At 38.7% G+C, this 26577-nt stretch overlaps 1 protein-coding gene across 3 annotated transcripts; it reads right to left on the bottom strand.

Annotated features, from left to right (window-relative positions):
* stambpl1 (STAM binding protein-like 1) lies at positions 1 to 26577 on the bottom strand. 3 transcript variants are annotated; one of them, XM_039685444.2, is made up of 11 exons: positions 26011 to 26430; positions 24086 to 24192; positions 23090 to 23307; positions 22866 to 22941; positions 18345 to 18440; positions 17921 to 18230; positions 11712 to 11836; positions 9863 to 10000; positions 6503 to 6615; positions 1390 to 1489; positions 1 to 1259 (listed from the first exon to the last, which is right to left on the bottom strand). In XM_039685444.2, the coding sequence occupies exons 2-11, from the start codon at positions 24113 to 24115 to the stop codon at positions 1203 to 1205; spliced, it is 1263 nt and encodes a 420-aa protein (XP_039541378.2). In that variant the 5' UTR covers positions 24116 to 24192; positions 26011 to 26430; the 3' UTR covers positions 1 to 1202. The 3 variants fall into 3 exon arrangements, with proteins under 3 accessions (XP_039541378.2, XP_088977991.1, XP_039541379.2); XM_039685445.2 differs by lacking the exon at positions 1 to 1259 and adding an exon at positions 9436 to 9463 and having other exon boundaries at positions 26011 to 26577; XM_089121865.1 differs by lacking the exon at positions 24086 to 24192 and having other exon boundaries at positions 26011 to 26431.

The raw sequence follows: 26577 nt of genomic DNA, 5'->3' as shown, positions 1-26577 counted from the left end.
TTTTTTTTTTACCCCCATTTTATTAACAAATGAGGAGCGGAAAGAAATGGTGCATGTACAAACACATAATCCTTCTTGTACTCTACTGTGCACAACGCCACTGGCTCACAGCCACACACTGGAGAAACAATCCAATGCCACACTGTACCAGAAAAGCATGATATACTTTCAGAACTGCATGGATAAGATCATAACTTGTCATCATACATGAAATTTCATCATCTGCTGATGACATTAAAAAAAATATTCTCAAACCATAAAAGTAGTGGAGACAAAAATCAGGCAGTTAAAATGAGGGAATGGTACCCTGAGATTAATGCAGTCAAGGCCCTTATAGGTATTTGCTTATTCTGTAAAAGGATCTTTGGTGTGGGCTAAGAGATCCCAATCTTGTTTATGCTTTTCAAACTCACTTGTAATCTGATCCACATTGTAGGAAAAAAAAACAAAAAACTTGTAAAGTAACAGTCAGCTCATTGGCCGACTTCATATTGCGTCACTGGGCTGAAGATGGAAAATGTATTTTTTTGTGTGCCTGAAATGGTCTCTGCACTGAAAGTCTGAATTGAAGTATGTGTTGCATTATAATAAGGTAGATTTACTTCCTTACAAAGCATAATTATTAACCATTCGATCACTAAAAATGATACAATATGTAGTAAGGCCTAAAAATCACTCTCGTAGCAAACCATTATCATCTTTTTGTACTAGAAAATTCAGTTAGTTTTAAAAAGAAATATCGCTTATTCTATGTATATTGTGTTACAGTGAGAACTGCAAGTGATGCCAATGGATATCAAATACAAATCACAAACAACTTCCTTTTAAAAATTACTGAAGACAATTCACATTATAGCAGCCTCATAGTATGCCTTGATAAATGACGCCACCTTGAGGACAAAGAACCAAAACAGTAGTCATATCATACTAAAAAGTACAATCTGACCACCATATTTTTGATAACACCTGGCCACAAACAAAAAGCGCATGATGATGGTGTAAAAAAAAAAAAAAAAACACAAAACACCATTGGAACATCTCAATAGCTTCACTAAACCTGCTCACAGCAAACTGTGCACCTGAGGGATTCACAGTACCTTTTTGTAAAATAAATAAATACAAAAAAGCCTTCAAGTAAAGAAAGATATAAATAGATATTTTCAATGGTTTGCTGATACTGAAGTATTTCCCCTCTTCATCTGTCACCTGAGATCCAGAACTGTCGTTTTCGAGTCTTTCACCACAATGTGCTTGCAAATCTGCAAACAGAAAATGCCATTTTTCACTTCTCTAATGATGTTTCACTTTTGAAGCAAACACTCACAACAGAAGGCATATGCAGTACAGATGCTGATTTTCATATTTACAGTTGAAATAAATGGTTCTTACAGTGAACAGAGGGGGGTCTTTAGAGTGGGGATGAAAACCTTTCAATCTGCATCCGGCCACTTCTCCCATTCCAGCACTGGTTAGTCGGAACACTCCCGTGCTGAAGCAGAGAAATGACAATCTCAATGATGTGTGTGTGTATGTGTATAAATACTATATATACAGTGGGGCCAAAAAGTAGTAGGTCAGCCACTGATTGTGCAAGTTCTCCTACTTAGAACGATGAGAGAGGTAGGTACACTTTAACCATGCAGATCTCCTCTAGAGCAGTGATGTTTTGGGGCTGTCGCTGGGCAACAAAGACTTTCAACTTCCTCCACAAATTTTCTATGGGGTTGAGGTCTGGAGACTGGCAAGGCCACTCCAGGACCCCGAAATGCTTTTTACGGAGCCACTCTTTCGTTGCCCGGGCGGTGTGTTTGGGATCATGGTCATGCTGGAAGATCCACAGTTGCTCCCACAGTTGATTTTTTCGCACCTATTGTAGATTCACTCTTCCCAGCCTGGTGCAGGTCTACAATTTTCTTCCTGGTGTCCTTCGACAGCTCTTGGCCATGGTTGAGTTTGGAGTGTGACTGTTTGAGGCTGTGGACAGGTGTCGTTTATACAGATAACGGGTTCAAACAGGTGCCAATAATACAGGTAACGAGTGGAGGACAGAAGAGCTTCTTAAAGAAGAAGTTAAAGGTCTGTAGCCATGTTTCCATCCACTTGTCAATCGAATTATCCGAAATTCAGTTAAAAAACTCATGTGGATACAGCTGGTGAAAGTGTGTTTCCATCCAACGGCTTTAAAGCGAATAAAAACCTGTACGTAATGACGTCACATGCTGTTTTGCGATCAAATTTGTATATCGAATTGATTTGAGACATTTTAAGGTGTTTCCATTTATTTTCGCACTGAATCGAACAACATTCAAGCAAACTTTTGCGAACAAAGTTTTGTTGGACAAAACGGATCGCGCCATCTACCAAAAAATGATCAATATTTCACAAGTTGAAGGCTAATAATAATGCTTATGTGCCAGCTGATAGCGACATATGAATGGGATAATGTATACGCGAGGCGGTTGTTGTATTCGCTATAACAACCGCCTCGCTATATATTATCCTGCTTATTAGGCCTACATATAAATCAACCAAATAAATAAATAAATCAATAATTTGACACAAAATATTGACTTAAAAACGAGTTTATTGATTTAAAAACGAGTATTGCTTCTGCTAAAGAAAATAGTCTGTTCCGTCTCTGAACTGCGTCCATGGCAACGGTGTGTTGTACTAGCAGCGCCGCAGTCTGTTAACTAGAAATAACAGACCACATTCTACATTAGAATTCAACCAAGCCACGTAAAAACAAGCAAAACTAACCTAAGAAAACAACGACGCTATAAACATTGCTATGATGATGCCGATGCACGTAAATGCCCGACGACAGCGGAGGTGACGGTGTGGGAACGACAGCGCTCCATCAGTTCTGGAAAATCGTGGTTTACGGAAACCCTTTGGTTGAAGCATCTTTTTGCTTTGTCCACTTACATCTGTCTTTGTTGACATCCGCCATGTGTGCGCAAACAGACTGGCTGGAAATGAACTCGTCTTCTGACGTGTTGCAACCATAAAAGGGCATAAAACTTAATCGTAATTCATTATTTATTCGGCAAATAACGTTTCCATCAGCTTTTATCGCATTAGCCGTATATCGATCAAAAGAAAATTCGATGAGACGGAACGTATTTCATTTGAGTCGATTTTCTCATGAAATTTCATCGAATTTTACTGTTTCCACAAGGCTTTTTTCATTCGATATCACTTAATTCGGATAAAAACGTGTCGATGGAAACATGGCTTGTGAGAGCCAGAAATCTTGCTGGTTTGTGGGTGACCAAATACTTATTTTAAAAATCAAATTAAAAATCCTACAGTGATTTCCTGGTCATAGTTGAAGTGTACCCATGATGAAAATTACAGACCTCTCTCATTATTCTAAGTAGGAGAACTTGCACAATCAGTGGCTGACTAAATACTTTTTGGCCCCACTGTATATATGTATGTGTATATGTATATATGTATGTGAGACAGACAGACAGGAAGATAAATAGACAGATAGTTGATGTACCTCTTAAGGTAAATAAAATCACACCAAAGCATCTATTTCCATCAAGAGGTGCATCACATTTTATTTCCTACATGGTTGCTTAAGAAATTAAAAGCTACAGTAAAAACTCCATTAATTAGTGTTTGACAAACTGTTAACAAACATGTCAGAATTAATGGCACCCATGGTAAATATGGTCAAAAATGGCAAAAAAAAAAAAAAAAAACTGCATAATTTATCCTTTTGATCTTTGCGAGATCAAATGCCATGTACCAAGTAAGTCCAGGACCAATATGCCCACAACATTAAAGGTGCCATCTGTAAAAATTGAGGTTAAAATATCCCAAAAATGAGCTACACGCATCAAAAGATTGAGAAGAAATAAGGTTGATGATGTCATTAAAAAACTGACACGTTATAGTGCTGCCGAGATATTAATCTGAATTAGCATGCTAAATTACTAGCCCCGGCCCGGCAGGTGTCGTAATACCAGTTTCGACCATGCGGGCGGGCAACGTTACAACCAGCCAAATTGCAGTACACGAGTGAGTCGCGCTCGCGCCAGCTTGTGTGTACTTGAACCTGACGTCAGTCGTGTGGAAAATACAGCCCACTACTACATTTCAGTTCAGGGAAGAGTTAAAAAAACAATAATTGGTCGATATTATGCATGAGGAATACATTTTGGTAAGTTGTAGCATACTGTATCTTTTAACAGTGTTCGTGTTCTTTTACCATTAGCTAGTAGAGATGATCGGTTCACGTGTGCTAGGGATCTGTCGTGTAAAGCGCCAATATTGTATTTATTGTTTGAATTGCATAATAAAATGAACAGAATCTGAGAGCTGAGATCGGTCTCCGTGTCCTTTTCTGTGCATGACAAAATTGATGTGTGGCGTGAGAGTGTGTGAAAAGTGTTGTGAGAGTTAGGAGCTCTGAAAGACGCTAGCTTGGTCCACATCAGGGAATGCTGTCTGTCAAATTAATTCAAACTAATGATAAAAAATGTAATATGAACAAATCGAATATCATAAAACTAGAAATAATAGCCTGGGCTTTAATTTTCCCATATCGTCGAAATGCACCGACTTGTCTATGAGACGGCCCTTATAATTTAGTATTGAGATGTTGTTCATTAAGTCTCTAATCTCTGAAAATCTCCAAATGCTCCACGTGAAACTGCAGTCTTCCAACCTTTTACTATCGTGTCAATTGATTTGATTAATATGCACGAGGGAGACAGAGCAACACAGCACTCGCCCATATTGTTTGAAGACATGAGAGAGCGCGTGGCCGTGGAGGTATTTCTGGAGGTATACTGCCCCCATCTGGTATGGAACATGTTGTATGATTTGATTTTAAATCCCAGAGGGCACCTTTAAAGGGGTCGTTCACTTTGAAATTAATTTTTGATATGTTTTAGCTTACCTCAAGTGCATCCAAGATGTAGGCGTCTTTGTTTCAGCAGTAATTTCAATTTTGATATTTTTAGGTCAAACTGTTCATGTCTATCAGTCATATAATGGAGGTCTGTGGGGTTCATCTCAAAGAGCATGCACAGAGAAGTCCAAATTAAACATGATTCAATGACTCGTAAATGTAAGTACACATTGATGGCCTAAGACACGAAACGAGCGGTTTGTGTGAGAAAACGAACAGTATTTATATCGTTTTTACCTCTTGTAACCAAAGACACAAAGTGCGCGCGCACTCAGATCAGTTGGATGTGGCTGTGGTTACAAGAGGTAAAATCTATATCAATAGTACTATTCGTTTTCTCACACAAACCGTTTCGTTTCTTAGTTTTGACTTCTCTGTGCATGCTCTTTGAGGTGAACCCAGGGTGGACCCCCTATCCTTGCATTATATGACTGACAGACAAGAACCGAAAAATATCAAAATTGAAAATACTGTGGAAACAAAGACACCTACATCTTGGATGCCCTTGAGGTAAGCTAAAACATATCAAAAATTAATTTCAAAGTGAACTGTCCCTTTAAAGCAATAAAGACACATGTCATCTTCCAGGCGGATTCATAATATCTTTAGTTGATTGGAACTTTTTAATTAGTGCCCTGATGGTCAAAATGGGGATTTTCAATTCTTTAGCTATTTTCTTACAGCCACTTCCTATTTTGTGAAGCTAAACAACATTTTAAAGCACATCAGAACTATCTTCTTTTGGTTTTACTCATTGTGATGGATGATTAAGGGAATTTGACCTTTGTTTCCTCATATTTAAAGTCCTGTGAAACAAGAAGTCAAGGCTGAACAATTTCATGTTCCTAGTCACCCTGGTGTGCTAAAAAAAAGTAAATATTAATGGGAATATACTTCAGGGATATTTTACTCGTAAAAACTTCTAAAGGTACCAATAAATTTGGCCAACGTGTTTTGGAGAGAAACACTTATTTCACAATGTGATTTCCCTCTGACACACCACACCTTTACTTCAAATGAAAGGTTCGATTTTTGGCTTTTTTTTAATGAAAGATCAAAGGATGAACGATGCACATTTATTTTTCACAGGCAGTTTTGATCATATTTACCAGGGGTGCCATTCATTCTGAGCATGACTATGTATGTATGCATGTATGTATATATATATATATATATATATATATATATATATATTGTAGTATGCATATCTATCCATCCATCTCATTTCTTCATTAAATTGCAGCACGATACAGCAAAATGTTACTGCATCCAATTGTTACTGCAGAAGACAAAAGATAAAATATACTTGCAAGGAGTAGTTCAATCATAGTCTAATGAGAGACATTCAAATTCATTATTTGCCTTGATTAAATGTTGTTCTTTAGCAACAAGAGTACTGAAATGATTCATGGAAGTATAATTGTATCATTTTTCAAACAATCAAAAATCTATTGTTAATAAACACATGAATTAGCATTGATTTGCAGTAGCGCTTTATAGTCTGTGGATTGGAAAAGCCTTGAGGTTGTGTGAACACAATGCAGGGTGTGGGAGTTTTGTGAGTGTTATACTCACTCATTATGTTTAGGTGCGCAAACAATAGCGATGGCCTCAGGTAGCATGAGCTGATAAGAGCTGTGTGTGTGTAGATCCACGCTGGATAGGAAGGCCGTCTGTGTCGGGTGTGTCTGGGAGTTAAACATACAAATATTCATATTAACACCATTTAGTATTATTCTCCTTATTCTCATGCAGCCATTTATTAATTCACCATGCTAAATGAACAGAAGGTGACTTGGAGACTATGATTTACTAAACTGGGCAAATTAGTGTGAGACTGCAATCACATAAAAGCAGAGATGGGAGTGCAAAGTTCTGCAGGTGATCTACAAATTAAAGGTACACAATGTAACTTTTGTACTCAGAATTAACCGATTTAAATAATGAGTCAATACATTAATCCTTCCAAACTGTGTTTTTGTCTATTCATATTTAAGACTAAGCTAGGGCTGTATTCAACCAAAAAAATCCTTAGTCGACCAAAGTCGAGTCCTGCGCAACGATTAGTCGACTAAAAAAAAACAAAAAACAAAAAAAAACTTGTTGTTTTGATTAAACATTTTTTAAACAATTGTCATTGAGCATTTATAAAACAACAACGAAAAAACATCACAAATAAATAAAACTATAATAATAATACAGTTCTTTGAAAATTAAGTGATTTTTTAACTGCAAAAAGTGAAGAGCTTTGTCCTCGGTCTATAGTAACAGTCACAATCGCGCACCTGACCACACCACACGCTGCAAAAAATATAACTGCTATCTGCCACATAATGAAAAATCCCAACAAAAGCTCTCGTTTATACAGGCTTTATATTCTTCTTTACTTTCAAAGCTATGCAGTCCCTCCAGAAAAACGCGATTATGCGATCGCTGAATTCAATGCAAAATCAGCCAAAGTCCGCATATTTATGCGGGGGCCGCATTTTTTCAAATACGCCGCACTTTCGCCGCATAAATTGCCGATTTCTGTGCAAAATATGCGGGGTTTGCATAATTTCATAATCCTCGCATTTTCGTTGCAAAAAAAGTCACATGTATTTTAGCAGAAAGTAAATGTTGCGTTTGCTTCACACAAGAGCAGCCATTTCCCCCTGTTTCCATGGGAACGTTATGAAGTGACGCAATTACGCGACGCCAGACAGACTCACGGAGGCGATTGACATCTCACAAATCGAACTCGTATAACTGTCTGTCACACGTTCTACCGTCACATCGTTACTTAATAAACAACATAAGATAAAAGAAGTAGCATCAAACAGAAATTACCCGCACACATGGGGTGTTCGAGGCGCACATATAACACTGCAGAGAGTTCAACAGGGAGCGCGCAGCTCTTAAAGGGGCCACACCTTATTTACACATTTGTTACAGTCTGAAATAAAACAAGATGAGAAATTAAATATTCCCAGCACTTTCTATGATGTAGTATGCTTGCTTATCAAAGGAAGTAATAAGAAATGACTCTTACATTAGCCTAGTGAGAACAGGGTGTTGGGGGAATCACTTTTTTTTCTCTTTTTCATCAAACTGCAATTTTTGCAAGTTCCCTCAATTTTTGCAAATTCCTGCAATTTCATCGCATAAAATTGCATAAATTTACGGTATGATGCTGGCAACCACAGCTGCCAGTAGTTTACCGCGTAATCCATCAATTTTTGCCCGCAACAATCACACAAAAAACTCCGCGTTTTTCTGGAAGGACTGAATACTATTATGGTAAATGTTATATATAAATCGCAAATTTTTTCACAAATGTTTGGAAATTACCACCACAAAATCAGTCATTTTGATCGCAAAAATCACAAAAAAAAATCGTGAAATCCTGGAGGGACTGGCTATGGGTTAACTTTAGTCCTGACGATCAAGGCGTTTTAAACAACACACAAAAAACCCAAATAACTTAAAAACAATCCTAACAATAGGCTGTAGGACCGCGTATAGGTTTATTTTCGTTTTGTTGCATTATTTAGGCTATTTTCAAATGCGTCAAGTGTACAAATAAAAACAAAAACATTAAGAAAACACAATCTATTGAGTCAGCATGATATAGCCGTTAAAAGGCTGCTTGCGTCTTTTGCACGCTCAAGTTCGATTTCAAATATAATGGAGTAACGCGATCGCCTCCCTCCACAGTCTTGTCGTCTTTGTTTTAAAATGCAGCCAGACAAAAGATTTAGATTTCCCGGACATTTTGTCGACTAAAGCCAAAACAAGCAGCGTTCTAACTGAATGAATACAGCATCTCTTACCGAGCGCGAGCAGCAGCGCAGCCAGCCACAGGTGCGGTTCCCGAGTGTATTATGCGTGTGCGCTAAACTGTGGCGCAGTTACAAAAATAGCCTAAATTAAAGCATTTTAAAGTTGGGGACAAAACATAGGCTAATTATATTTAGAATACAGTAATAAATAACTGCTTATAAATGAATAAATATCAAGGAGTAAATCATTGAAAAATTCTTTCTATTGGTTAAAAAAAAAAAAAAAAAATGCAACTGGTCGACCAATAAGAATGTCGACCGATTAGTCGACTAAACGACTAAAGTTGACAGCCCTAGCTTTATGATTTTCTCTAGGAATTGAGTACATCTATCACCCGCCTGTGTGTGCCTCGCCATATCTGTAAATAGAGAAAAGTTGCTCCGTCTTCTTTGAGTGGCATAGCTTACAGTAGTTGACATGGAGCACGCTAAATCTCAAACCTCCGGGCAATCACCAGTTTAAAAAAGAAAACAGATTGAAAGTCTGTTAGAAAAAAAGAGATCTGTAATTCGCCCTCATTCCCATATTACCCATTTTAAACGTCTTGCGGCTTAAAATGCACTTGGCTTCAATGCGGTCACTGTTGCCACCTATCTCCGAAACAGTCATTTTTGAGCCATTGAGAGTTAAATCTGCACTTCCCATTTTGCTCGAATTTGCCCGCTCTCTTCTCCCAAGCGACTCACCCACTCCGACTCTCTGGTGAAGCGCACACTGTGACGTACGTAAAAAAAAAAAAAAAAACACGCAAACGTCAAGTGCAAACTTCGTACTACGAAAGACTACCAAAGACAGCATAAAAAGCACATAGCTCTGTAATGTTTTATTAGAAATGACCAGGCCCATACAAAATCTGCAGATTTTTTCCCCCATTTTCATGAGAAATTTGTAGAATTGGGTTAAATAAACAAACAAACAAAAAGTTTTAGAGTAAATCGATAAATGGAGGTATGCTCTTACTGCTATAATAAAATCGTCCAAAATATATTACGTGTGGACGATGGCTACTCAAATTCTGTGGAAATCTTGTGGCACTTTCTGCAGGCTCAGATTCTGTGTGGGTCTGACAGCAGGATTTTCACCTGCATGACAATAAGTGAGAGCCACACTCACATGGATCCAGCCCAGGGTCAGGAGGTTATGGTGGTCCTGGAAACTGAACAGCTCTTCCACGTTCTCCATGTCACAATAGTCAGGACCGGCGGACTGCTTGGGTACGATCACATGGGTCAGCACAAACTCATTGTGCGTCTATGGGTAACAAAACACAGATTTCAGTTTGTCTATTGAAGGAGTAGTTCACTTTTAAAAAAAACTTTTGCTGATAATTTACTCACCCCCATGTCATCCAAGATGTCCATGTCTTTCTTTCTTCAATCGAAAAGAAATTAAGGTTTTTGATGAAAACATTCCAGCATTTCTCTCGAGTTAATGCACTTAACTCGTTTATCAAAATGAACGAATCTTTTTCCGAGTCATTTGGTTCATTCAACGAACAAAATTAACGAATTGACTCGGAAAAAGATTCGTTCATTTTGATAAACGAGTTCGAACAGGAGAGTCACGAACGCGCATCACAGAACAGAGCAAGGAGACCATTTGAGCTTCTAAAACTTAAACTTTACCAATTTTTTTTTAAAATGAGCGATCGTTTCGCTTGATAAGACCCTTATTCATCGTCTGGAATCGTTTAAAGCCCTCTGAACAGTTTGCACTGAATCTGTCTTTTGGACCTTGAACCGTTTGGTTACCAGTAAAGTCCATTATATGGAGAAAAATCTTAGAACGTTTTCAACAAAAACCTCCATTTCTTTTCGACTGAAGAAAGAACGACATGGATATCTTGGATGACATGGGGGTGAGTAAATTATCAGCAAAGTTTTTTTTTTTTAAAGTGAATTACTCCTTTAACAGACTGCACATCACGCCAACACAGCATCCCACAATTTTACTACGTGTCCTCTAGGGTTGGGTATCGAGAATCGAGTATCGGGACTATCGGGACTTGAATCGGGACTAACTTTTAGTTTTTCCCGGAATCGTTCAAAAGTTAAAATTTCGATTCCTAGTTTCGATATTCACAGTCCGTCGAGCGGAAGAAGAACCCGCTGAACACCACCAATAAAGAAGCGTCTACCGGAAGTGTTGGCATAACCGCGCGAGTCGAACATGAGTAGCTTACGTCGGCGGTCCAAAGTGTGGCTTCACTTTTCTAAAAATAACGAAATCTCGGCAAAATGCAAAATTTGTGACAAAAGGAGTATTTGTGACAGAAGGAGTTTTTCCTTCAGAAAGGATTATTTCCTTCAGAAAGACCGTTGGTTAGCAAGGTTAGTTAAACTTTTTTGACCCTGCCTCTTAAAAGAATCGGGATCGAAAATCGTTAGGAACCGGAATCGAAACAAGGAATCGGAATCAGAATCGTTCAAATTCAAACGATACCCAACCCTAGTGTCCTCTGACACAAGTTGAATGAGGTGAACAATTCATTCTGTATGGGAGCTGAGCAGCAGGTTCACTTAGAAGATTTTTGGATTGACAGAGAGGTGAAAAGCAAGAGATAAGAGTGTAAAAAGAGTATAAACTTGAGAAAAATTAGGGTCGAAGCCAGTCATTGTAGTATTTACAGTAGATTGATTGCAGGTCGTTGGTATAAGAAACTGAAATACTGTAAACCCATGATAGTGAGACTATTTCATCTGTGGTGAAAGTATGAGGAAGTCCACATCCGCATCTGGTATTTACAAAGATTGTGCAACACCTAAGCTCCCATTTTCACAGTGAATGAGAAAGACTGTATATAAAGAACATATTCGATTATTAACACTTATCAAATCCTATTCACGCTAACTTCCATGGAAGGATCATCATGACTCAGGAAATTCAGCTTTAGTCACTGACGGAACAGAATAATCTGACGCCTACAGAGAGGAGGTTTCCTTTGCTACATCTGAGGCCTTACCAGTTTTCCACAGAGAACACCACATGTCTCGATTCCTCTCGCCGTGTTGCTGTCAGCCAGCAAAAGGAACCTGTAAGTCAGGTCTCGTGGGATTAAAACCCGCCTCAGGCCTTCCACACGCTGACCTAGAAACACACAGGAACAAACTCAGTCTAGTCCTGCTAATAACAAGTGTTTTTATCATGTTCAGTGAGACAGGCTAAATAAAATTTGTATCATCCTGAAGGGGTTTATTTTGCATTAATGACTGTCTAATTGTACATCATCATGTTTGTTAATGAATGAATACACCGTTTAAAATGTTGGGGTCAGTAAGTTCTTATTTTCAATAGTTTTATTAAAGCTACACTGTGTGATTTTTACCCCCATCTAGCAGTGAAAATGTACATGACCATCCAGTGAATATTAGTTTCTGTTCCTCTCAATTCTGATTTCATTTTAACTCCTACGGTGGCCAATGTAGTCCAAGATTAACATGGCTTCTAGTTCGACCTCGTCCATGAGTGTTAACTCAAACGTAAACGCGAAAGGCGAAGCTTGAATTAACGGGTATGTCCCTCTTTGGCTAATGTACTTTCAAGATGGAGGGGCAACATGGCGACCGACATTAGGAACCCCTTACCCGTATGTATTTTCAATGGCATGTTATACACTCACGAGAATACTTTATTACTTGAACGAAGTAAATATACATTAATGAGCACATATATTTTTGAAAGAACTAAGTGTTTTTAGCTAAGAATAAACTAAAAGAGTTACACAGTTTAGCTAATAAGCAAGGATGCATACAACGGATCAAAAGTGTCAGAAAAGAAAATAAACAAAATATTTTGAACTTTCTATTTATGCATTAAAATATTATGTATACATTTAAAAAGGTTGTGGTCTTGGAGATCACAGTTTTCCAAAAAAATAAAATAAAAATTAAGCACCGAATCAGCATATTAGAGCAAGTTTTAAAGGATCATGTGACATGGAAGAATTAAGTATGGCTTGGCAGCAAAAAAAAAAGTATGCCAAAACAAGAATAAATTAAGGCAGCTTCTATTTACACTATATGTAAAAAAAGCATTATTTTCTTAGTAATATGCTATTTACACTAAGTGAAAATAGCAATAGAGAGAAGTATTTTCTTTGCAAATTTGCAAAGTGTAAATAGTAGTTTGATACTTTGTATATAAGTATTTTAGTAAATCATAAAATAGTATGTAATAATAACATAATAATAAGCCAATAAAGCCCTCCCTACACCTAAACCTAACCGATAAACACTATTATTGAATAACCGTAAGACACTTAATTCCAGTTTTCACATATTTCTTCATATTTGTTGAAAATAAATGCCTTTCCAATTTTTTTTTACATATTTGTTCAAACTGTCATTTTGTGCTGACAGTAGAATATGAGACAGATAATCTGTGAAAAAAAAAAAAAAAAAAAAAATCAAACTCTTCTGGCTCCTCCCAGTGGTCCTATTGCCATTTGCAGAAATACATGGCTCCCGGTCAGAAACAACCAATCAGAGCCAAGAGGAGTGTCTTAGCAGTGTCAATCACGCTGATGCACGCGCTGATCACACCCCTCTCTTGCACAGAGCGCCGTCATTAAAACCAAACTCAAGATTGCCAGTGTGCTGCAGTTGAGAAACAACCTAAACTGCCAATTTCTCGAGTAGCACCTGCTCATAAAACAAAGAAGGGTAAAAGTAAAAAAAAGATGATAAACAACCGAAAAGAAAGAATTAGACAGAGCCCATTGACTCTGTGTCAAAACTGTAGCCGCGTTACAAAATGTAGATAAAATGTCACGCACTGTACACAGCAACAATTGACCCTTCGCTAAGCCCCGCCCTCCCTAGTTACTGTTGCTACGCCTGTCAAGCTTTCGCGGCTGGTACATCTATTATAGTGTGGATGCATCGGTGTCAGACATTCCCAATGAGATAATTAGTCATTTTTGGTGAACATGTAAAATATCTGAGAGAGCAAGACAGTATTCCATTCGAGGGATATATTCATGACATAATATGCAACCGATTAGAGAATAATTTCTTAAAAATTAAAGCTAAAGCCTATAGTCCCAGTGCAAACAGCAGCCGCCTCATATGCCGACCATTCAAATGGGAAACACAAATTGAGGAACAGCTATGCTCATGCACAGCAGGGTACGTGAAATGTGAAAATAATCCTAATAATTATAAATCAAACTTCTTATCCATAAATCTTGTGGAATAACACTAATACCGGGAGATCGGCGATCGGATTGGGTTAAAGTTACTTAGTCAGGGGTAGTAGGCCATCGATTAACAAAATGCTGAAATATCCATGACCAAAGAACCCTCAATATTTCCAAGCAATAGGTGTTTTTGTTAATCATGTCAACATTTAGTTGTGAATGGCTCTCCCACACTGCTTGATCACGCTCACCATTTCTACCCTTGGCTTTTAGATTTTCAGGAAGGAAAACAATTCCACTTCCCCATCCAAACTTTTTGGATACCTGCACAATCCATACGTATAATGCTTCAGCATGTTTCCCTCGCTCGAAAGCTTGCCAGACCTCCCATGCCTAGTTACGGTTGCTAAGTTAGGGGCTCCTGGCTTATACTTTAATTTTGTATTTGTTTAATTATTATTAAACTTGTTGAAGGTTTGCCGGTTCCCGCCTCCTTTTTCCCATAACAGCTATTTTTATTGACTCTCATTCTGAAATATGTGATGTTTATCTTTTTATAAAACCTTTTTTGTCAAAAGTTTATTTGAACGTGTGCATATTAGTAGATAACATAGAATACACTCCTTTAAAATTTGGCCATCATCTTTAATGCTATTAACTTGTTGAATTGATTTCATTGTGTATTAGGCTTTTTGAACAGGATTCTGTGTATAACCGTGATATTTTTGGTCACTATATTCATGAAATGAAAATAATTTTCATAATGATCAACTAAAATCAACTATAATTATGTGTATTTACTAGGGGTGTAACGGTACACAAAAATCACGGTTCGGTACGTACCTCGGTTTTAAAGTCACGGTTCGGTGCGATTTCGATACAGCAAAAAGAAAGAAATGCCAGAGAAATTTCCTATTTGTTTAAAGAAAAAATATTTTTAAATAAGTGTGAGTTTTCCTAGATCTTGAAACTTTCAGGTTTATCATCTTTGAAGGATGAACAAATAATGTTTTGGTCATCACATTTAAAATAACATTTAAATGTATATTTATTTATATAATATTTGAATTTTTGAAGTGCTGGAAAAAGATGTGTGAAGTACTTGAAAGCATTTCACCATTCCAGCCAAACTGGTTCCAGTTAGTGTTACTATATTAAATCCATGGTGAATGTTGCTGGTCTGTGGACGAAAGTATTACTAGTTCATTCACGGCACAATGTTTCTCCTGGTTTCCACGACAGCGCTGTTTGATCTAATAGTACGGTTAATAACGGAGAAATGTGAATGCATCTCTCTAGATCTCGCAGCGATGTTATTACCTCAGTGGCGAATTCAAATCTGTTCTTTACCGGATCTCTTAGCGCTGTGTAGTAACAGTGTTGCTTGATCGAGATCGGCTCGCGCTGCACAGATGTTGCTGGTCCGAACTGATAAACGATCCGTGAAGCACATAACGAGGAGCGCAGTTTCGTTCTGCTTTCATTACGCTTGCCATTTGATGTTGCGCAACGTTGTGTTGGCCGCGTCAGCACAAATTTTGCGGGCAGGAAAAATGGTCCAAGCAATCGTTCGGTTTGTATGCGTACCAAACCGGAAGCCTCGAACCGAAACGGTTCAATACGAATACATGTACCGTTACACCCCTAGTATTTACCGTAGCTTATAATATGCAAAGTACAATTTTCTATTAAAAATAATCTCTAATTCTGTCCTTTTCTCTGACATTTAAGAGTGACATAGGCCTACAAAAAGATAAGTATTTTGTAAATATCTATCGGACCCTTTCACCAAAAACTATATTTCATGACAGTTTAACAAGTCATAACTAAAAGTGTGCCATGCATAGAATTCAAGGCAGTAACCAATGCGGTAATGGTTCCTTCCTGAAATCTAGCAAAATAACTGGATTCTATTAACTGTGTTTTTCAAATGAACGGTATGTGATTTTATTGTTGGGTTGCTGTTTTTTTCTTGGTTGGGGGGGAGGGGGCGCTCGAAGGGTCTCGCCCAGGGTGTAATTCAATGTAGAACGCCACTGGCCGTCATTGGTGTCCCTGCTTACTAGCCCGCACGTTCATGGCAGGCTCCGCTGAGGGGGAGAAGCTGTGGAGGGAGGGCTAAGCGCAGCAGAGAGCAAGGGGGTGGGACCTGTAAGTTGTGCTTGTTCAAATTTGTTTAAAGTCAACGTTTTCTCATAAGTAAGTTACCAACTGAAGCTTTAATGTAAATAACTTCAACCAACAAGGCAGACTATTTGCACTTGGTGTAAATAGACACTGATAAATTAAACATATGAAGAGCTCTTTTCCAAAACGCGTTAAACGACATTTTTAAAAAAAATGAGTTTGTCGTGTCATTCTGCTGCGGACAGAACCCTTTCACTGCTCTATCAACGTTTCATGCCGAATCGCTATATTTCCTTGTTTAAAATGTACTGCAAGATACAGTTTCTTTCCAAACCACGATAAGCGCCAGCCCTGTTTTTAGCCTAAACACGATAAATCCTCAAATTCAATGAGCGCTCTACACAATCCAGCACGGCGGCACTCTGAACAGAGGTTTATTATGTTCATTCATTCCTCAAAATGACTCCTAGTTTTCTAGTCGACTAGTAGTAGATCATTTAAGCCATTTGTATTATCAGTAATCACATATATTGATTTAATTAAATGGGAGAGAAACCATATGAGCGTTTTTAATTGCATATTCCGCATCTCAACGTATGCATAAAGCTTGCCACAAAGAACCGGCAAAAGTAATGATTATGCATGAAACATTTGAATTGTTTATTAATAAACTAGTGTTTTCTGTCAGTGTCAGCAACAAAGATAAAGTTGATGATGCTTACTCGCCATCTTCGCAGTGAACGCGCATAGAGAAACGCATACTTCGAATTAGCCTACATACGCAGAGAGTTGCCAATTTATTTTAGTTTTTAATTGTTTTGTTTAAAAGTAGATATTTAAAGCTTTCTGTAGCTTAGTTCTCAGGCCTGTGTGAGGCAAGCATCGCGGTGTTTCGGTTCATATTATGAGACGCGCTCCGGTTCACCTGCGCGCCTCTGTGTCCTGATTATATTGTCTGATATTTACTTCTAATGTATTAATCCAGTCAATTTGTCGATGAAACATTTATTAAAATGAAGATACAATTTATATGAAACGAAATTTACAAGCTTTCTACAAAACAAAACTTAATAAGTGGTCAAAATCATGTCTGACGCACTCCAAATATTTTCCGATATTGGGCAGCTTTTGAATTTTGATCCTATCTTACTCATCTCATGCGGTTCCCTTTTCATAGCCTACTCAACATAGATGAAATAATAAAAATAAGTAATGTAATATTATTAAAAACAAATGTGAAATGTTTATTTTGTTTTTTTGTTAACTTATATTTAAGCGTCATGCTGCTCCGCTTTGCTCACATGTTATGTAGCCTGTGTGTGTGTGTGCATGTGCTGGAGGGGTGCCCATCCCTTTTTTGAATATCGTTATCATATATTGATCATTTTTAATAATTCGTTTTTTTCATGCATATGTTGAAATTGGTATTAATAATTTGTTTTTTTCATGCATATGTTGAAATTGGTACTATTTGTTTGAGGTTTATTTCGATTTATAGCGTTTTGGAAAAAAATAAAATTAACTTTTAAATTATCATTAACAATATTGTTGTTTGATTTAATAATTATTGTTCAAAATGTTCAGACTGAACCAATAAAACATTTAAACAGGATAATTTGAATATTCACAAAATGTGTGGGTCTAGGTAAAAAATGTAGTTTTCCTGAAAACTATTGAAATGGATTTATAGCGTTTTGGAAAAGAGCTCTTCATATACAAATAGATACTTTTTTTTAAAAATGCAATAATATTTCAGATTACTGTTTACTGTATTTTTGATTGAATAAATGAAGCCTTGTGAGAGAAAAATCGTACTGACCACAAACAGTAGTGCAAGTAAATGATCATTAATTATTCGATAGAGCAGAGTAATAAATCACAAAAACGAGTTAAATGAGGGCACTCACTCTGTACAGCTGCTAAGGTGGCTGCTGGTTTGGGGGTGGGGGCCGCTGGTTTGTTACGATTGGGGTCAAGGCGTACATGGTTTCTCGGGGTCTGGGATAAGCAGGACCCGTCGGTTTGTTCAGGCACTTTGGGGACAGCCTCATCCCTGCGACTGGCCATCTCCTGTCTACGCAGTTGGTCCTCGAAGAAGCGAAACTGTTCGGACTCGATTTGCATCTTCCTGAGCTGTGCCACACGTTGCCGTTCCTCCTCCATCAAAGACATCTTCTGCAGCCGTTCACCACACGTGTCAACAGCCATGGCTTGAGTCTGCACAAATATTAACAAACACATTATGACTGATATTCACGATAACAAAGTGAAGCTGACATTTTATTAACAGGCATTTAATAAGCAGTGATAAAAGTGTCATGTCTAATGTACCTGACTCTTCAGATATTCACTGTGTTCTTTGTTGTATTTCTCATGGAGAAGCCTCTTCAATTGGTCCTTTCGTGGAAAAGCAACCTCCTGTAATTTCTGAACATAATGAACAGACAATGGAAGAAACATTAGGGTTTGTGTTACAGACAGTGAGTACCAGATCAATATGTGCCAGCTAAAGCTTTCAGGGACATAATGATTTTTCTAAAGCTGGGAATAGACACACAAACTAACTACTCATCTTTTTTGTATTTAAGAAGACCCCATGAAAAAAAATGAAAATAAAAAAAATAGTAAAAAAATTTTCAAATTAAAAAAAAATAAAAAGATTTAGTCACAGTCAGCTACAATTGAAGCTTTTTATATGCTAGAGGACAAAGCTTTTTTTGCAGATATTTAGCTAAATTTAGACTATTTTTCTTCAAACCAAAACCAAAAATATTGATGACTCATGTTGCACAAAAAATTTGGTTAAAAAAAAAAAACACTTTAATAACCTTTCAATAAAATCCTATTTACTGTAGCAATACCGCTTGCAATAGACTAGCAATAGCAAGTAGCAAATCATGTGTAATGGTTTTGCTTTTGACATAAACCTCAGGGTATTGAAACAATTCCTAGATATGTCCCAACTTAAGCCGGGTGCACACTGTACAATTCTGGCCACGATTTGGCCATCTGAAAAAAAATTTGCACACACACACACACACACACAACAAAAAAATCTCTCATTCTAGGCTGAAATCTAAAAACTTTGATTGTTAGATCATAGTTTGACATGTTCACCGACAGCCTATTAATGACAATTTCGATCAAATTTGACCTAAATTCTGGCAGTGTCAGAAGATTTCACTCACAGTCCTGCAGTGGGACTTCTCCTACGATGACGTCAAATTGTCTTCATTTTTCAAGTCAAGCCATGACCAAAATTAATGTTAGAGATTTCTTTGTAGCCATCATTTCGATCCCACGCGCAACGCAGCTCACTGAACTCGTCATGGATTGATGTATAACTCCAGACGAGTTTTCTTGTGCGTGCCCGATTTTAATGCTTCTTGACTGCCATGCAGTCTGACATTTAAAAGTAATAGTTCACTTAAAAATTTAAATTCTGTCACCATTTACTCACCCTCCATTTGTTTCAACCCTGTATGAATTTCTTTCTTCTGCTGAACATTAAAAAAAAATTGATGAATGTCAGTAACCAGACATTGACTTCCATAGTATTTTTTTCCTACTATGGAAGTCAATGGGGTCCATCAACTGTGGTAACTGACATTCTTCAAAATCTTCTTAAAGGTTTGAAACAACTTGAGAGGGAGTACATGTTGACAGCATTTACATTTTTAAGTGAACTATTGCTTTAATGACAACTGAGATCTTAAAGTGTGACATGGCTTACAGCAAGGATCATATTCATACAGTCTGACAAGCAACAATCGTAAAGGACTTTCTGACATCAAGGCTAGATTATTGGAATGCTCTACTGGGTGGTTGCCCTGCATGCTTAATAAACAAACTTCAGCTGATCTAAAACGCAGCAGCTCGAGTTCTTACCAGAACCAGGAAGTGTGACCATATTAGCCCGGTTCTGTCAACACTGCATTGGCTGCCTATTAAACATCGTATACATTTTAAAATATTGCTGATTACTTACAAAGCACTAAATGGTTTAGCTCCCCAGTACTTGGGCGAGCTCTTAACACATTATAGTCCTTCATGTCTATTGCGATCTCATAATTCTGGCCAGTCGATAATACCTAGAATATCAAAATTGACGGCAGGCGGTAGATCCTTTTCCTATTAAAAGCCAAACAATCTCTGGCTACGTTCACACTGCAGGCTGAAACGACCTAATTCCGATTTTTTTGCCCCTATATATTTTTTTTCATGACAGTCTGAACGACACAGATCCGATCTTTTCAAATGCGACCCAGGCCACTTGGGTATGTGGTCCAAATCCGATATGTATCCGATCTTTTGAAATGCGACTTCAGTCTGAACGGCCAGGTCACATAAACTCACAGGCCACTTTATTAGGTACACCTGTCCAACTGCTCGTTAACACTTAATTTCTAAGCAGCCAATCACATGGCGTCAACTCAGTGCATTTAGGCATGTAGACATGGTCAAGACAATCTCCTGCAGTTCAAACCGAGCATCAGTATGGGGAAGAAAGGTGATTTGAGTGACTTTGAACGTGGCATGATTGTTGGTGCCAGAAGGGCTGGTCTGAGTATTTCAGAAACTGCTAATCTACTGGGATTTTCACGCACAACCATCTCTAGGGTTTACAGAGAATGGTCCGAAAAAGAAAAAACATCCAGTGAGCGGCAGTTCTGTGGGCGGAAATGCCTTGTTGATGCCAGAGGTCAGAGGAGAATGGCCAGACTGGTTCGAGCTGATAGAAGAGCAACAGTGACTCAAATAACCACCCGTTACAAGCAAGGTGGGCAGAAGAGCATCTCTGAACGCACAGTACGTCGAACTTTGAGGCAGATGGGCTACAGCAGCAGAAGACCACACCGGGTGCCACTCCTTTCAGCTAAGAACAGGAAACTGAGGCTACAATTTGCACAAGCTCATCGAAATTGGACAATAGAAGATTGGAAAAACGTTGCCTGGTCTGATGAGTCTCGATTTCTGCTGCGACATTCGGATGGTAGGGTCAGAATTTGGCGTCTACAACATGAAAGCATGGATCCATCCTGCCTTGTATCAACGGTTCAGGCTGGTGGTGGTGGTGTCATGGTGTGGGGAATATTTTCTTGGCACTCTTTGGGCCCCTTGGTACCAATTGAGCATCGTTGCAACGCCACAGCCTACCTGAGTATTGTTGCTGACCATGTCCATCCCTTTATGACCACAATGTACCCAACTTCTGATGGCTACTTTCAGCAGGATAATGCGCCATGTCATAAAGCTGGAATCATCTCAGACTGGTTTCTTGAACATGACAATGAGTTCGCTGTACTCAAATGGCCTCCACAGTCACCAGATCTCAATCCAATAGAGCATCTTTGGGATGTGGTGGAACGGGAGATTCACATCATGGATGTGCAGCCGACAAATCTGCGGCAACTGTGTGATGCCATCATGTCAATATGGACCAAACTCCCTGAGGAATGCTTCCAGCACCTTGTTGAATCTATGCCACGAAGAATTGAGGCAGTTCTGAAGGCAAAAGGGGGTCCAACCCGTTACTAGCATGGGGTACCTAATAAAGTGGCCGGTGAGTGTATATCCGACCCGCACGTCATTGCATGCACCTGTAGCTAGCCAATACACTTCAACTCCAACGCGTTTCTGCACTGTTGTGGGCCGCTGCAGACGTGTCTCTTCCCCAGTGTTGTGCCTGAACGCGTTCATATACTGTATTACTGCCTGATGAACATTACTGTGAACACGTTCATTCTGGTGTCTGTGAACGTGCGCTCTCTGTCAGTTTAACTTCGTACAGTAGGGGGCCAGATTTCTATAGAGCCTTCCAGGCGAAAGCCTGGCTAAAACACATGTAAACATGCCTTAAAATGTAGCGAAAAAACACCCAATCTGGCAACACCAGCCACCAGTGTCGCACCGCGGCCGCCGGTGACAAAGCATGGAGCGCCGAGGACGCGCACTATCAATTAAACGACGAGGTCGGTAAGGATCGGAAAAATCTTACATTTATGTGCAAACTTTGCCTGTCGATAAAATAATTGTTGTCTGTGTTTGTATATGGGCTGTGGCAATAATAATAATAAAACAAAAGCTCGCAACATATGGAAAAAAAAGAATTATTCCGCAAACAACAAGTGACGTCGTTGACCGTTGATTACTCTTCTGCGCATGCGGGTCACTTCTGGGTCATTTCACGTTCACACAGGAGATCACAAAAGGTCGCATTTAATTGGAAATGTGAACGGCCTTGCAAAAAAATCGAATTTTTTCAAAAAATCGGAATTGAGCATTAAGCCCTGGCAGTGTGAACGTAGCCTCTGTTACTTTAAGTTCCTATTATCACTGTCATATAGCTTTGGAACAATCTAAATTGTTTAAAGCACTATATAAATAAAGATGACTTGACTATTTTAAATCGTACAGTGTGTACACGGCTTTAAGGTCCTTTTTCAATAGGAAATATTTCGTCAGGCAACACAACTGTTCGTGGGGGTCGAGTTTTTATATATCCTAGTGAACTGATAAATGAACAAAAAGGTTCATCAGGCACAAAACGACAGAGACTAAATGCATTTAAACATCCATAAAATAATTTAAAAAAAGCTTTAATTAGAAATCTATCTTATAAACAATGTTTAAAACATCAGGTGACAAGGAACAACCTTTTGACTGAAGTCATTTTCATGTCAACATGTTGAAATGAAAGCAGAACATATGCCTACAAAAAGAAAAACCCACCATGTGAGCAGCTGGGAGCCTGACAGCCAAGGTAATTGAGCATGATGCTAATCAGATTTACAGTGGGCTGAGCGCCACAGGGCTCCATCAGTTCCTGTGAGTAACATGCCAAGGGCTTACCTTCATTATCACTTGCTTTTCAGGGACGTTGCACTGCTGATAGTCCCTGTGACTGGGGAGTTTCTCAACAAATAAACTGCACAGGAGTGAAAAAGGAAAATAGAGCTGAGGATTGATGGCCGTGAATTACACTATGCATATTATGGCGGAAAATTAAATTAAAGACACAAAACAAAAAGGCCCCAATCGGACAAATCAAATAAATGAATTCAATAAAAACATACGTGATGAACTTATTGTAGAGGACAAAGGCATTCTCCAGACTGCCTTCCTCTAGATAAACAGCTGCCATACGCTCCATCTCCACACCAGAGCGAAAGTAGCGCCTCGGGGCGATGTCTTCATTTATTTCAATGTTATAGCCCATTTTACTGAGGGCCCGTACACGCTCCACTGCCGGCAAAGTGACGTCAGTGTGATCCGGCTCGGCCGCTAACTTCTTCTGCAAACGGAGAGGACAAACAAAAAACATAATTACACATAAGAACCCTCGAGGAACCCTCTGCGAGACCATGTTTTTATTTATTTTTTCACCAGCTACGAAAAACTATACCTGATGGGAGACATATAGTGATTTAGCCCTCTAATTTCAATATTTTTTAGGATTATTTTGCGTCCTGCACATCTTTTTAGATTTAGAACCAGCATCTGTCCCAATACGCCAGCGACACAGGGAATTATGTCCCAAAGACATCACAGGCCTCCGGCACACACAACATAAGCTCTGTTCATCACCCAGCTAGTGCGAACCGGAACACAAGGCAGCGCCCACGCTCCCATACTAATGACTAAACAGAGCCTCTGTTTTAGGGTCACTGGAAAGAGGGGGCGTCTAATCAACATGCAGCAGGACACCAATGGGCACCAATAAGGGCCTGCCAAGCTGTTAAGACTTGCTGAACATGACAGCTTGCTTGACTTTTGAACAGTATGCAGTACGCACACAAAAATCTGCGAACGCTGGTGGACAGCCAAATTAAAAGTCTAATAAGAAGACTATTTTGATCACGCATTCACAAAGAGGGGAAGCGAAGTGTGAAGGGGGCTACATCCGCTCTTCCATCTCGCCCACTCCAGGATGGAGGGATCTGAATGACGGAACAGCTGCAATGGGAATACTAATGGGAGTGAGTCAGAGGAAGCCATTCTGTCCCTGAAACCCACCTCCGAGTGATATCAGCTGTCCCCCACCACACTCAGCCTCCCTCAACGCCACTCACCAGTGTGCTGAAACTGAAGCCCTGGTCCATGGTGAGTTTACGACGTTGCTTTGCAGGCTTCGATCCCCCCTATGCTTCCATCTGTCATCTCCCAAGACGATTCCAAGCTGAGGAGCAAGAAACATCATATCTGGCATCACAGCAGTGCTATTAAGAGGCCACTGGGTCGATTCCGCCTGGGTCTTTTTGTTTTCAGTTACTCAATACTGGATTTGGCTTCAACTCCATGCCTTAGAATTCCTAGCTTATTCTTCCTAATCTATTAACACGGTTACCGTGCCCTGTGCATTTCCATGGGGATTATCGAATTTAATTCAGCATCCCGGTCCAAATAACACGGTTATTCGTTCCAGAATCTGTGCTACAGTTGCTATGACAGCTTGTTACCATGCAGCAAAATATGGTGACTCATGGATATCTTCAGCTGTGAAAAAAAAAAATCCTTGGTTGCTTTTTCACTTAGCATAAAGATAGGTAGATTGGACAAATTCTCTCTCCAATACACTTTGAAAGCTTAGAGTGCAGTCACAGTGCCGTCATTTTGCAAATTAACAAATTGAAAAGGTATCACCAGCACAGAAGAAAATATCCAGATTAATGCTACCATGGAAACTTAAACTCAATGCACTGTTAACAGTAGAGAGCAGGAGATGTGACAGATTTAACGCTGAGCAATCTCTGTTAATCAGGTCCTTGTATAATGTATATTTCCATTTGATTATCTAGATCATTAATGTTCAAATTTTTTGTAAACTTTGTTTACATTTTTAAAAATTGCTGTGATGCAGTATTCCATAATGACTCAGCAATTGTCTTTAACAATACAAGCAAAAAGATTTTAAAAGGATTGTTCACCTAAAAAATACAATTTTGTCATCACCTCAATTTGTTCCTAACCTTTGCGAGTTTCTCTCTTCTGTAAAACGCAAAAGTAGATATTTTGAAGAATGTTGGCAATCAAACAGTTGACGGAAGCTATTGACTTCCATAGTAGGAATAAAAATGCTATGGAAGTCAATGGCTGCCGTCAACAAAAGACAGAAATTCATACAGGTTTGGAACAACGTGAGGGTGAGTAAATATGACAAAATGTACAATTTTGGGTGACCTATCCCTTTGAGATGTGATTTAGGATTACCAAAATATATCTAAAAAAAAATAATAATGGTATGTGCTATGCACTGAAATAATTGTCCTTCAAAATTCTAATGTATTATTGTGTTCTGTGGAAGTCTAAACAGAGATCATGCGGTCAAAACACAAGCATGTTCAAGGAGGGATGAGCAGTTCTTCAACATATTTTAAGAGCCAAGTAAATTAAAACCACATGTCTACATCTGCAGACATGTTTGTAGGCTAGGTATCAAAAATACAATTACTATGACTGTCTCACTAGCTATGTATGATGTCAAAGTTCACGAATAACTCATCCCTGACCAGTATATGAATAAGTTAGGCTGTTATATTGTTTATTTGTTATTAGATACACCATGTAATAACTGTATGTAAACGTTATATTACACTAACGTAACTTTATTTGATTACTTTATTACTTTCTAATATCATCTACATCACGATTTGTCATTTAACTAACTTCTGCTTTTCTCCATCACTAAAAAGTTATGACACAAATGCATTTTTTATATGATCAACATCTAATGTGTTCAAACCTGAAACTCCTCCAAGACAAAATCAATAATGTTAAGATGACAAAACAATCGAACAACATTATATAATCAAGCATATCAAATATACAAATGACATTGATTTTGTCAATGATATTTTTCCCACCTGACAAGATTGCAACATTTTAATTTAAACACATACTCGTATAGGTTTAATTTAGTAGCTTAGCACCAACAAATTATGTCACAACAAATTACTCGAAATAATTATTATATAACTAAATACAATGAAATCCTCACCTGCAGGTGAATGGCTGTTGTGATCCCATGCTCCACATTCCTGTAATCGTCACATGTGGCACATGCTAGAATTCAGCGCGAAAACAGTCAACTCGCGTAAATAAAAGAGCAGGTTTTTATTATTGTCTAAAACTCTCGGTCTTTTGCCTTTGTGCCTCATGAAAGCTTTGTTGTTTTTTGGCATATACGCGTAGGACTAAAATGGCTGATTGCTGTCTTTCTGAACGAATAACCCTTCGATGTCAGATCAGATGGATGGTTCGCCCGGAGCTCTCTCTCTCTCTCTCTCTCTCTCTCTCTCTCTCTCTCTGTGTGTGTGTGTGTGTGTGTGTGTGTGTGTGTGTGTGTGTGTGTGTGTGTGTGTGTGTGTGTGTGTGTGTGTGTGTGTGTGTGTGTGTGTGTGTGTGCGTGCGTGCGTGCGTGCGTGCGTGCGTGTGTGTGTGTGTGTGTGTGAGTCAGATAAATGCCGCTGAAGCAGCTGTGCTGTGAATGGCTGTGTTTCAAAACATCACGAGCCGCCTATCTAGACATCATCCGGATTCTCGAGATCCTTCTATGATGCCCTTT

The sequence above is a fragment of the Pimephales promelas genome, chromosome 17, assembly GCF_988280905.1.
Source record: "Pimephales promelas chromosome 17, fPimPro1.hap1.1, whole genome shotgun sequence".
Taxonomy (NCBI): domain Eukaryota; kingdom Metazoa; phylum Chordata; class Actinopteri; order Cypriniformes; family Leuciscidae; genus Pimephales; species Pimephales promelas.
This window is presented reverse-complemented; position numbering and strand designations above follow the sequence as displayed.

Coding starts and splice junctions, on each gene's coding strand:
- stambpl1 (XM_039685444.2), bottom strand. CDS start 24,115: ATGGACCAGGGCTTCAGTTTCAGCACACTG. Junction 11,837..17,920: donor CACCTTAGCAGCTGTACAGA/GTGAGTGCCCTC, acceptor GTGTGTTTCTAG/GTCAGCGTGTGGAAGGCCTG. Junction 10,001..11,711: donor GTGTTCTCTGTGGAAAACTG/GTAAGGCCTCAG, acceptor TGTTACCCATAG/ACGCACAATGAGTTTGTGCT.